The following is a 13,153-nucleotide window of genomic DNA, read 5'->3' as shown; positions in this document are numbered from 1 at the left end:
TAAGTAGGTGGATGGATGATGTTGGTAATCTCAGCCCACGGCCTTCTTGTGTCTCTCTTTATTTCTACAGCTATCACTTCCTGACCTCCTGATACATATTTTTTTCTAAAATCCCTAAAGGTGCAATCCAGAGAAAGTCCAAAATAGTGTTCAGTACAGTACAAGTTCAATACACAAGTCATCCCAGATCCAGGTGAACAGATTCACACAATGGTAAGGGCAAGTAAAAGAAAACCAGAAAAAACAGCAGAGAGAAATCACAATGAATGACAAAGAGATATAAATCAGCAACAAGCTGGAGCAGAGGACAGAAACACGCAGAGAGGCAACGAGAAAGCGACAATCGCCGGAGGCAAGCTGGAGCCTGAAGGGGAACGATGAGCCGACACGGGACAGAGAGGTCAATAGATCACAGGGAAAAACAGAAGTGTAATATGAGAACAAATTATAAGGGAATAACTATCAAAATAAATCAAGCAGCCATCATAAGAACCTTTTCACTTATAACCTTTTGAAATAAGAAAGAATAACAACTTTAAACCAAGACTATGACGTGCGGGGTGGGTTCTGGTCGCGGCCCAGCTGCCACACATCTGCTGCTCACTGCAGCGTTATGAATCCTGTCTGCCATGTCTTCAGGGCAGGTCGTCTGACCTACACGTGGCATTCGGGGCAGATGTGACCTACGGCAGTGAAATTACAGCAACTTCTTCTTTCATTGGAAAATGCGGCAGTTTTCCGCACCTTTGGCAACACTTCCTGACTGAAGGCTTAAGACTGACCCAACTGAAAGTCATCCTGGTTGACTCTCAAGGGCGAGCTGGTTTTAAATGCAGCGGTCAATACAAAACTTCCTGCTGGCAATGTTCCCTCTAATTGTTCATGTGTCAAACACACAAACTCCCTGAGCAGTCCCTCGGACAACACCATAATAATACATTTTATTTTAAACGCACTCAGCTGGTCTGTTGAGCAGCCCTCAGCTGACGTTTTCAACATGGCTTGTCATTAGAGAGGATGATGAGCAATATGCTCTTCCCCAATCAATGTCAAACTGCAACTTTCTCAAATTGTGAAAAAAGTATTCAACATTATCACACATATAATCTAAACGGAATCAGTGCTCTGCTGTTCTGAAGGATATGCCCATGCAGAATGGAACGCAGCCCGCCTCTGCGCGGAGATGTTGGCTGAAGGTCGGGGGCGTCTGGGATGATGCAGTGATGGGACCTCATTACTAAACCGACTTCACGCCAGACACAGAGAAGAGACGGCCGTGGCCCTGATGCTGCTGGGAGGTTCACGTTGCACTGACATAACCTCGCCCACACACACACACACACACTAAAGAGTGTCAAGTCGTCTGGACGAGACTGACAGTCACCAGGGCCACAGGATCACTCTCACACACTCCTGTGGTGCGCTGTTGTGACAGCCACTAACAGCCACATTGAAGGTGTGTGTGTGTGTGTATCTCTAACGTTCTGCAGCAGCTCGGTTCATTCAGTTACTTTGTTTCCACCATAGTGACGGTTAAACTGTTCAAAGGGCTCCATGATTCTCCTGCAACATTGTTTCCTCTCGTTGCTCCTTTACTTCCTGCTTCAATCCTAAAGACGGATCTTCCTTTCTTCCAGTCCAGATGTGTCTCCATCTTCACATCTTAAATGGAACATCTGCTCCAGAAGGCAGGCTTTGTAGGTGTTCATCGGTGGGTTCAGTTATTCGGTGGATGTTCACTGGTTCCATGACAGTTTATAAAGTTAGTGACTACAAATTATATTTAACCCTTTAAAGCCAATAGACAATATTTGTCTCTGCAACGGGGCGTCACAAAGAAGAGGAGAAAAGCATCGCAGCAAGGACAAACAGACACGAGCAGAAAGGTGTGCGTTTGCTTGTTTTTAATGTTAACTACAAAATAAATATTTTTCCACTTCCTCCACCATATTTTACACAAAGTGACACCACATAAGAAGAGGGCTCCCAGTCCACGAAGAGGAGTTCCCTCGGAAACAAGCTCTGGGGTCACCATATAGCAGTAAAAAAAAATAAAAAAAGATACAGCATTTAAGCGCAATGATTTAGTAGTCACCAGTAAGTGTACAACAGATTCAATTGTATGGGTACATCTGCAGACATGGTGTAGAGAAATATGATGAACAACCACAAAACACACACACTGGGAGCTAATGTTAGCTTCTCGTCAAGGTCAGTTCATCGGCTGAATTTAATGTCGCGCTCCACTCAGCCGTCGATGCGAACCGGAGTAGAAGTCCCACTGCAGGTCGTTTATTATTCCTCTCCACACACTGGTAGAGATACTGTAAGACGCTCCGAGACCTCCCGCTGCAGGAGAACCCTCCCCCCTCCTGTTGGATTGTTTTCATCCTCACAAGTCAGTCCCTCAAACTCTGCTTGTGCTCCTTCTCCGTGATGAAAAGTACACTTTTTAGGCACTTTGTAGCAGCGTAAACGAGCTCAAGGCACGGCAAAGACATTTGAATGACTTTTATTTTCTAAATAGTGGCATACCAACAGCAGCTGGACAGTCGACAAACTCCTGAAGCCATCACACCTCCGTTGTTTAAGTGTTGAGCTGTCACACAGCATACATTCTCTTTCGATAAGAAACCCACATTCAGCAGGAAAAACATTTCAAAATAACAACAAAACAAATCTGTGCAAAACTGTTACACAGAAGGACATACTGGATTCAAGCTTTTGGCTTCTATGCTCTCATCCTCATCGTCGTAACAATCCTGATTGTCATCTTACTGTCCGGCTGTGGTGCTGATGAAAGCCCGTGCTGGAGGTTAGTGTCGTTGACGCACACACTGCTGCTGAGCCAATGAGAGAGGGGGACAGTGAAGTCTGAACGCCATCACGATAGAGACAGAGCTCGACAGATATTACGTAAAGAGGGAACAGTTTAATAAGGAGTGTTAGTGGAACAAAGACAGGAGATGAATAAAATGCAGTATGTCGTAATAATAATAAAACACTTCTATTTATGGCAGGGCGAAAGGTGTGTCTTTACAGTGTGTGCGTCAGCCGCACCTGAATCGACCTGCCGGATTCAAAAAGAAGTGTTTAAAATGTCAGAGCAATGAGCGGCCTCCACTTGTAAAAGTCATTACTGCGTTAATGGCAGCACGGCTCCTCGCAGCATCTCTGCTCCTGCTTCAATTACGGACCAATTCAGTTGCCGCACGAACAGAAAGGCTGCTCCATCTTTTCAAAAGGCCAAAAAAATCAAAAGGGAAGCTGCTACAGTGCTGAGAGAAATGACGATTGCTTGGTTCTCATTCCCTGATAAATTAGACGACTGGAATGTTCCTGAAAGTCTCAGAGGAGGAAACGGCGGAAGGACAAGCTTGCAACCCTTTCACATCTGCTGATCGACATTTAGGATGAACAATGCCCTTGTCACCTAGGCTTGAGAAAGTAATCTTCTTTTCTTTTCTTTTTTTTTTAAAGTGAAACATTTAACATTTTGACCGTCCTTCGCTCCTTCCCTTAGAAAAGTAAGTGATCCTCAGATTTCAGATGATCCCGTAGTCCTTGAGCGACTTCAGCAGCACCGTGTCCCTGATGTCATTGAACACCCGGCGGATGTTGTTGGTGTCGGTGGCGCAGGTGAAGTGCGGGTACAGAGTCTTGGACTTGCAGCTTTTGTCACGGTTGATGGACTCCTGTTCGTACAGCTTCAGGATGTAGTTCATGGCGTCCTGCGCGTCTTGCTTCTTACCTTTTGGACGACAAAATGTAAAAGTTGAATTTGAGCTGGGATTCCCAGTAAAAAAAAAAAAAAGAAAAAAAAAAAAGAGCTAACTTATTTCCTGTTCCACAGATAGAAAACTGATATGCATCTCTGCTGAGAATAGATTCACTGATTTTGGTTAAAAAAAAAAAAAAGTAGCTCCAAAAAATAAGAAATAATTCAAGATACTTGTTTGTCTCTATTTGGGGTTTTCTGGATCGTTGATGCCCAAAACAATTCAGTTGAGCTTTCATTCAACAAATGTCTGACCATTTAAAGACCAAGCTTTTGATCTATTATCCTAATCGTCTTCTGCTAAGTAGAGGAAGCAAACAAACACACAGAAATGAGACATTTTTATTTGACGAGGCTTTTAGTCTAGACTGCAGCTGTCAAAACCACCGAGGCTGCAACAAGGAGACATAAGCCCTCTCTACCATCAACGAAAAAAAGTTCTGATTTATAAAGGTCTCTTGACGTTACTTCATTTGATTAAGATTGGAGAAAGAAAGTCAGATCTCCAACACACACACACACACACACGTGCACCCATAGGTTGTCGGGGGGTGTGAGACTCCTGTGAAGCACAGTACCTGTGTGTAGTTGCCATGGGTAACAGAAAGAGACAGGGTGGTGGGGGGGTGGGGGGTGGGGGGGCTGTTAGGGCAGCACTCTCCAGCCATTCACACCAGCAGCCACATCCTGAAGCATGGCAAGTACCAGGAAGTGACTCATTTGTAATGAGAAAGAACGAACACTGGCTAAAACTGGGATGACCTGCTGTCTTTGCTGACAGCAGGACAACAATGGGGGGGGGGGGGGGGGGCACTCAGAGTCGAGGACACGCTGTGGCTGAAACAATAACTGTGAAAGGAAAGGATGACCGATGGTCTGACAGCGCTCTCTTGGTCCTGGACACATTTCTATCCACGCTGTTGGCAGCAGAGATGTTACATCAGCACTGATGTTACTTTATGTTAACACGATGAACCACCAAAACAAATTCACCGAGTAACCTTCTAGCGGACAGTTTGCTTTTTATGCCCTCGCCAAGTAAAACAGACACACTCAGCCGCAGCTCACCCGTGAAGCTCGGAAAATATCTCTGCAGGTCAGAGTTCCGGATTTTGTCAGCCAGGATGTCAGTCTTGTTGAGGAAGAGGATGATGGAGGTGTTGAGGAACCACGGAGAATGGATGGTTGTGTAGAAAAGAGCAAGACTCTCTTGCATGCGGTTCTAAAGAAAAAGACATCATAATGGATAAGTCCTGAATAAAGTAAAAGTCTCAACTCTTGAGATGTTCTTTGAGAGCAAAATGCATCATTTTGAGTTGTTATCCAATCAGATTGTGGTTCCTGTTCCATACCGGCTCACGGTAAACCCTTCGCTGGTCATTTGGGCGTATAAAAGATAAATGCCCACACTTTGTCGTACATGTCAGGACTCAGGAAGCTGGGATGTCAAACCAGACTATTTTTCCTGCTCCACTGCATCATATTCCAGTAGCGTGGGACACTTTTGAATGTGTTAAAAGAGGATGAAAAGGAAAAAGAGACACAAAAAGAAATGGCATTGGAGGTTCCAGGCCTTCAAAGCGGACATCAGACATGGAGATAATGTTCTGGGTGACGCGTTAGCGCGCCGGTAGACCGTTGTTTAGGTTTTATTGGACTTCTGTTGGGGTGGTGGGGGGGAGAACCCTGCTCCGCCGGCCCCGTGTCGGCTGGACAGCAGTGGCTTCCTTGCTTTTATTGATTTTGGCTGACGCCCCCCGCCCCCCTCCCCCCCGGTATTTAATTAGTTTAGGAGGTATACCCTAGTCTTTCGGTTTTAAGTTAGTTACTTGTGTGTTTTTTTTTTTGTGTGTGTGTGTTTCATCTTGATTTATGCTTGATCTCGCTCCGAGGACGGTTAAGAGATCCTAACAGGCCAAGCAGCTTTGGATAATGCAGCAGAGAGGGTGCAGTCTTATAAAGGGAGGGTGGGTTTATGGGGGTCTGGAGTACCCAGGCCACACCAGAGGTTAATGAAGGTGTTTGGTGGACTAAACGTGGCTTGGAGAGATAAACGGCTTAGTGACAGGAACGGAGGGAGGGCAGGAGGCGACGCTGGAGAGACCGGCAATAAGAAGGTTTCTTGTGCAAGAGCGAGACCTGGTGGTGGATGAACGAAAAGGCTGAAGAGACGGTGGCAAGAGAAAAGGGGAAAATCAGAGATGACGGGAAAACAGATAACCAGATAGTATGTGTACTTAAATGAAGAATAATTTATTGATTATACAATCGATTATTAGATTTAGCAACAAAATGTCTAAACCCTGGATTATAGAAGTTCTTTTTACAACTCTATAAAAAGCTACAAGCTTTCAGAGTCATACACAGCCGGACACCAAGTAGGCAGGTAGTCAGAAACAGTTCGCTTACAATGGTTTCTCTCTCCTCCAGGACCTGGTCGTACTCGCTGAGGGAGGCGAGGAAGATAAGGGAGGTGACGTCCTCGAAGCAGTGAATCCACTTCCGCCGCTCGGACTTCTGACCGCCCACGTCGACAATCCTGTCAGGAAGATGGCGTCAAAAAGACAAGGAAACTGTTTGAAAGTCGGTGCTAGATGTGTTAAGCATTGATCTGCTAAATAGGGTCACCTGTCCTTCAAAAGAGGATTCATTATGGCAACCAATCATGGCGATATATCAGATATGCTTTAATGTGTTTGAGCAGCTTTGATGAGCATCTTTCCTTATGAATCTGTGCGAGCTGTGCATGGTTTCATGAATTGTGCAATAATAAAAACTGAATTCTACAGCGATTAGTCTGGTCCAGTGGTCTGGACTCTGGAACACAGACGTGAAGCAAGGCAACCACCCGAAAGCTTCTCGTACTGCTCACCGTGTGGCTCTAATACTGCTGCCAGCAGTCTGAGGTTGCCCGTCAGTGAGGGACTCTGTGCCAGACTTACACGTTCATGACACTCTCTATCTATCTATCTTCTATTCTAATGTACTTTCATCCATCCATCCATCCTCTTTTAGATTAGACTACAGCCGCTTTATCTGCCTTTTAGGCCACAGATCTGCTGGAGCCTATCCCAGTTGACTATGGGCAAGAGCTGGGCCACATACAGACAGACACAGACACACAGACACACACTCACAGACACACACTCACACCTACATAAAAATTTGTAGTGATCAATTACCTAAATTGCATGATTTTGGACATGAGAGGAAACCGGAGAAAACCCACGCGGACACGGGAAAAACATACAAAATCTTCTGACAGGTCTTTATGTGGAAAAAAACAAACCAAAAACCCTTTCATTACTTTATATGGTTAAAAGTCCAAGTATTCCCAAAGCCCCCCTGGTCTCTGAAAGGAATGGTATCAGCTCTTGTTCAAAGTGGAACGCAGGACTTCACTTCCTGGTAGGGTTTTTGTGCAGAAATGTGACCCTATACTTCCATAGAGTGGACAAAGCCTCTGAAACCGTCAATTGTGCAGTGGACAGTGTTAGATTCCTGCCTGTGGGGATTTGGGGTCTGGTCACCTTAGTGTGATGTTCTTAATATTGAAGGCGTAGTCATGGATGCCCGTGGTGGGGAATCGAACTCGCAGCACATCCTGCTCTGTAGGGATGTAGTCAGGGGCAGAAATGCGCTCCAGATTACTCATGTAGCTGAGGACAGAAGAAAAAGAACGTTGTACAATACTTTTATTATGCTTGTATTCACATCGCCTTCGGCTGTGCACAACCCAGCACAGGTAACATGAGACAGCCGATGACTGATCAATAGAAAAACAGCGATTAAACATACAAGAGGGCAGTGGGGTGAGGTCAGAGCAGCCTGTGTACAGATCGCCGCTTTATGGCTTGTGTTGATCCAAGCCGTCGTTAGATAATGCTGACTGCATGTTTCTTATCAAGCGCACGCCATGACTGGACTGCTGAGCAAACACGGAACAGAACAGCAACAGACGGGAGCAGAGTCAAGCCTTTGGTCCGGGGGGCGCTTCAGGATGCTCACGCCTGCTGGGCGCGGCGTGTTGCCAGTCTGGGGGCAATGCTGGTGACCTGCGTGATGACTTATTAAGGTTGAATTAATACTAAAGCCTATGTGTTGATCAAGTGGATTCAACATGGCTCAGGCAGACTGCCACATAGGTCTAGCGCTCTCCAGTGGTCTCAGTGCTAACCCCCCCCCCCCCCCCCCCCCCCCCCCCCCAAAAAAAAGACCTACAGCCTCCAGACTCCAGAGGATGACATGTCACAAGAATTGGAAAGATTTTAATTGATAGATCCAAACATCAATACATGTTTTTTAAGCTTGGAGAGGGACAGGCGGAGGGGACACTGAGACCTCCGTCCTCTCGTCTGCAGCCACCAGCTGGCTACGGGCGCGATGCGGTGTACACCCCGGGACGCATCGCCAGTGCAATGCGGGGCCACACATAGACAGACAATCATTCACACACTATGGACAATTTAAAGTGATCAATTCACCGAAATTGCCTGTTTTTGGAGGTGGAAGGAAACTGGAGAACCCCCGAGAGAACCCGCACAGACACGGCGAGAACGTAAAACCCTCATCACAGATGGCAATCAAACCTGGAAACTTCTTGCTGTGAGGCGACAGCGCTACCCACGGCGCCACCACACCGTTTGTTGTGTGTCAACTTATGACGATGAGTTTGAGTACAAAGGTTAGCCGTGGCAAGCCGTGGAGTGCTCCTTTGTGATGGATGAGCTCATTGATTGCAGGTAACTGGGCAGATGATAAATACTAAATAAAAGGAAACTCTGCTGCTTGCATTAGATTATGTGATTAAGCAACATAAGGACAAAAACCAAGTGGCAGACTCGATGCAGAGTGAGCAGCATAAAGCAGCAGATTATATTTGCTGTGACATGAAGTGTATTTCCTCAGCTGCGTTCTCTTTGTTTTTTCATGCAGGTTGTAATGCCCTGACTTGCAGAGTGCTGAATAGATTCCCATGCATGATATCATCGTTGGCAACATGATGTGACGGTGGTTTATCACACGAGCCCATCTAATCTGGAGCCTAAATTCAGGGCGTGTCCCAGTGTGGAGCGCTTTAGCTCTCGGCTACTCACTACTCTGTAGAGTCCAGGAGCTGGTACTCGCAGCGGCGGGTGTAACAGGCCCTGATGCCCAAATCTGTCCAGAGGTGGCAGATGGCTTCGACGTGGCCCTGCTCCAGCTGGGTGATCTGCACTGTGTTCACATCCTGCAGGAACTTGGCGTGGATCTGAAAGACATCCAAGACATTTTAGATTCCAATGGCGAAAGGAGTTTGGAAAAATTCCATGTCTTTTTTTTAGACATCCTGTGTGAATTTCACCTTAGTCAAGGATGATGCATGTTCATCTTCTGTTTATAGACTACAACATGCTGAGTGTGCGTTTCTGTCCCGGTGTGTTTGTTGTCTCAGACAACAGTTACTGCACTCGCCCCGATGCCCTCACACGTCCGTGTTTGTGTCTGTTCCTGGGTAACGGTGTATTTTTGCAAGCCTGCATGCTTGTAATAAGTAAGACAGCCAAAACTTAATTTATATTGCACCTTCCTTCACACAGGCCACGATGAGCTAAAACTAGAAATCTGATCTGACAAGAGGAGCAACTGGATCAACACACTAATGTGTTTGGTTGTGGTAAGAGCTCAAGTTGCTGCAATGATCCGGTCTGAGTGAAATGCACAGCTGTGTCATGTGTTGGAGTCCACCTCATTCGCTGGGTTGGAGTATGGAATCCTGAGCACGCTCATGGCTCCCGTCATGGCCTTCATGGCCGTGAAGATGTTCTGGAAGATGCACTTGGAGAAAGCCCTCCTCTCTTCCTCTGAGAAGCCGCGTCCGTGGATGATCCTCATCTGTCGGATGAAGGTGGTTTTACCACTCTCCCCGGTACCTGAGCAAGGGGTGGGACAAAATAATAAGAGTAATCAGCGTGTTTCAGCATGTTTCAGGTTCCGTTGAGAGGCTCACACCTCTCTGCACCCCCTGTACGGTCACTTTGTCTCTTTGGCCTCTTGGAGGGGCTTTTTAGTGCCAAGGTGCTGAACTCAGAGGTACAAAAACAGCTTTGTCCCGACTGCTGTGAGTCTGCTGAATAAGCATTAGTCTGCGGTTCCTCATGCATTCTATTCATTCATCTTTTTATCGGGTTTAATCTTAATAATAATCTTAATGTTGTTGTTTTTCTTATTATTGTGGTTGGCAAACCTTTTATGATATCCTGATTACTGGGGCTAGATGAAATGTTCTTTGAGCACTTTTACCGGTTGTATAAATTTTATACGCATGTTTGCCGGTTTGAATGGAAATAGGATGTTTTAACTGATCTCACAGCAAATCAAGTCTATCATTAACTATATTAATGTCTCTGTGTGTGACCCACACACACGTTTAACACCTGGGGAGAGTGCTCCTTTTTGGGGCTCCAGCAGGTCATGTTGGACGGTTTGTGCATAAGATACAGAGCTCGGTCTGACTGTCATTATTTACTGATATATTTTGGTGCTTATTTGATTCCTATCTGTGAAGAATATCATAAACATAAACTTGACATAGGTACTTTTTTTGAGAAGGTCTCTATAATACCAGCGGGCAAAAAGGATCCAAGGTTTCAGTCGCATTCGGCCCTCAGACACAGAACAGCACTTTCTTGTAAATTCTCTACACCGTTTCAGAGGAAAGCAGATAATCCCGTGTTGATAGACGCTTTAGTGACAATCTGTTCCCGCACACAGAGCTTTTCACCTTTCTGTCATCGTACACAGTGCTAGAGGAAGTAAGACCGGGCAATAACTCATCATTATTGTTTATGGTCGCTGCATATCATTGCAGGGATTCCCCCTGGCCATTGTTCAGCAGCGCTAGCACGACCCTGGGGTCAGAATTTGGTCCAGCCGAGCATTTGGCTTGCTTATAACAAGCTAAATACAAAATCTGAAGCACCGGCGAAACAGTAGCTCGGCTTTTTCCACACATGCAGATGATGATTTATGGCGTAAGCAGAGTTCTTAATTTAAGAGGGGATCACCAACCATCATAATAAAACAATGCAGGAAGCCAGCTATGAAAACGCAGTGCTGTTTAACTGTCCATTAAACTAAATAAAATAATTAAATCCTGGGCTTTTATTCGTTTATTTTAAAGCACATTTATTTACCGAGGCCCAATAGTCGACCTGCGCTAATAAAGCTACACGTCACGACTGGCTAACCGTAATCAGGTTTCTACAAAATGCATGGATGCCCCACTTTTCATGGCGATCCGTCAGGTAGTTCACATGAAATTGACAAAAACAGACAAAAAAAAAAAGTCCAAATCTTGCCATGTCCCGTATTTACTGAGAACTTCCTGGGCCAACCCATACGATCCAGTTTCATGAAGCTCCAAAGAGTTTTTGTATAAAACTACCAAGAGACAGAAAACAAACGATCAAAGACATCCTTCTTGGCCCATGTAATGAATATCATCGTGAATTTCAGTCCCATTTCACAGCTGATAATGTATAAAACACAAAGAGAGGAAGATGTAACATCATTTCTTCTTATCCGCTGTGCTACGTATTCAGATCATTTAGGTTTGGAGAGTCCTGCAATGTCTCTCGTTCAGTTTAATGACAACTGTGTCTCGTAAACATTCGAGGAGGCGATATGGAAAGAAAAAAGTTCCCACATGAAACTGCCTCCAGCCAGGTCTGTGGATTTACCATCAGTAACTGGGTCGGGAGTTCAGATGGTCTCAGCGTTAATAAAAGCATGTCCCACTCTTATTCCCCTTTGACAATCAGGACCATAATCTGATCATCTGACAACAACAGCTGTATGACTGTTGACCTTGTGGAACATAACCAGTCCTGATCGGGTCCATTCTTCACATAACTCTAGCCGTGGCACGCAATTTAAATGTCTGTGTGTTTTTAATATGCATTCAAGGCACGCCTTCTCTGTGGGTTTCAGTGTCAAAGTGAATTTCATGAATTCTATTCCTAAAAAACACATGGGATCCTTATTCTCGTATAATGCCATTATTATTATTATTATTATGCAAAAGGTGAGGCTGTGAATGCAGTCACTGACCCAGCAGGAGGATTTTAATCTCCTTTCTCGTCTTCTTCTTCTGCTGCTTGAGGATCCTCTCGATCTCCTTGTCCACAGCGACGTCCCTCTTCTCCTCCTCGGACAGGCAGCACACGCAGGTGCGTCGGTTCCACTGCCAGCAACCCGCCATGGCCAAGAAAACACTGAAATGACACTGTTAATGAATAATCAGCTGCAACGACGATAAGGACCGACAATAAACTCCACAACAAGCCAATGTCCACCTTATTATTATTTTTGTCTGTAAAAGCGCTTTGTGAATTTTATTCCTAGAAAAGTGCTATATAAATAAAGCATATTATTATCATTATTATTATTGCTTTGTCTTCTCGTTATAAGCGTCATGATTTATTTTTGACACACCCCTGAGCTTACTCTGAAGCGAGTCAGAGCCGAACTTTAAATAGTGTTGACAGAACAGCGCGGGGGGGGGGGGGGGGGGGGGGGGCTACATTGTTTAACTTTACAGCCATCAATTCATATTATAACATTCACCTGTTAGAGTAATGTTAAAACTGAACAAATAAGTTCCCTCAAAAGTTACAAGATGCCGGAGTCTCACCTCCAATCACTCGGTCACGCTCCCTGACAGCGCGCAGGTACGCGCTCTGATTTCTGCCCGCGGTCCATGTCTCTGGCTCCTCCACCTGTGGCGCACAAACAGGCGTCCTTAACCCACATATAACAAGCTCAACGCGCTCTCTTCAGCCCGCACGAAACGATATGCTCGTCGGGTAGATCCACCTCCGCCTACAGAGGAATGCCAAGCCTCTTCGGTCCGCTGGAAAACGCTCTAACAGGAATGCGCGCAGAGACTGACGCGCTGCGCAGAACGCGCCGAACGAGCGCACCTGTCCGGGAAGTGAAGGGATTTTGTCTTACAAAATAAGAGTGTAAAGTTGCTAGTTTACGTACAGTACAAACATTTCGTTAAGATAAAACATATTTTCATGTAATACAACATAGGGACTGCAATCAAATACATCACAGTGTTAACATGATGCAATGGCAAGAAGCAAAAAAAAAAAGGGGTGGGGGGTTGCATCACACAGTGTATCATTCTATCATGATTGTCATTTTAAAATGTAATTTAAAATTAAATGTAATTTAAATTTAAAATGTAATTTAAATAAAATTTTCCAACATATGAATATTTGATTGATTGTGTTTTCATTAAATGTGCATTTTAATTGTAATTAATATAGCACAGTTTTCAGGCCTACAACGTGATGCTGACCACTACTTGGGACGTTGTTGGAAGAT

At 45.1% G+C, this 13,153-nt stretch overlaps 1 protein-coding gene across 1 annotated transcript; it reads right to left on the bottom strand.

Annotated features, from left to right (window-relative positions):
- Nucleotides 1–3,545: 3,545 nt before the first annotated feature.
- LOC137899161 (guanine nucleotide-binding protein subunit alpha-14-like) lies at nucleotides 3,546–12,020 on the bottom strand. Its single transcript, XM_068743181.1, has 7 exons — nucleotides 11,870–12,020; nucleotides 9,506–9,690; nucleotides 8,875–9,029; nucleotides 7,309–7,437; nucleotides 6,188–6,317; nucleotides 4,847–5,000; nucleotides 3,546–3,751 (listed from the first exon to the last, which is right to left on the bottom strand). The coding sequence occupies exons 1-7, from the start codon at nucleotides 12,018–12,020 to the stop codon at nucleotides 3,546–3,548; spliced, it is 1,110 nt and encodes a 369-aa protein (XP_068599282.1).
- Between the last annotated feature and the right edge of the window lie 1,133 nt (nucleotides 12,021–13,153).

This window comes from Brachionichthys hirsutus, chromosome 9, assembly GCF_040956055.1.
Source record: "Brachionichthys hirsutus isolate HB-005 chromosome 9, CSIRO-AGI_Bhir_v1, whole genome shotgun sequence".
Lineage (NCBI taxonomy): Eukaryota > Metazoa > Chordata > Actinopteri > Lophiiformes > Brachionichthyidae > Brachionichthys > Brachionichthys hirsutus.
Note: the sequence above shows the minus strand (reverse complement) of the source record. Positions and strands in the feature narration are given on the sequence as shown.

Coding starts and splice junctions, on each gene's coding strand:
- LOC137899161 (XM_068743181.1), bottom strand. CDS start 12,020: ATGGCGGGTTGCTGGCAGTGGAACCGACGCACCTGCGTGTGCTGCCTG. Junction 9,030..9,505: donor ACTCCAACCCAGCGAATGAG/GTGGACTCCAAC, acceptor GATGTCTTTCAG/ATCCACGCCAAGTTCCTGCA. Junction 7,438..8,874: donor CTCCTGGACTCTACAGAGTA/GTGAGTAGCCGA, acceptor TTCTGTCCTCAG/CTACATGAGTAATCTGGAGC.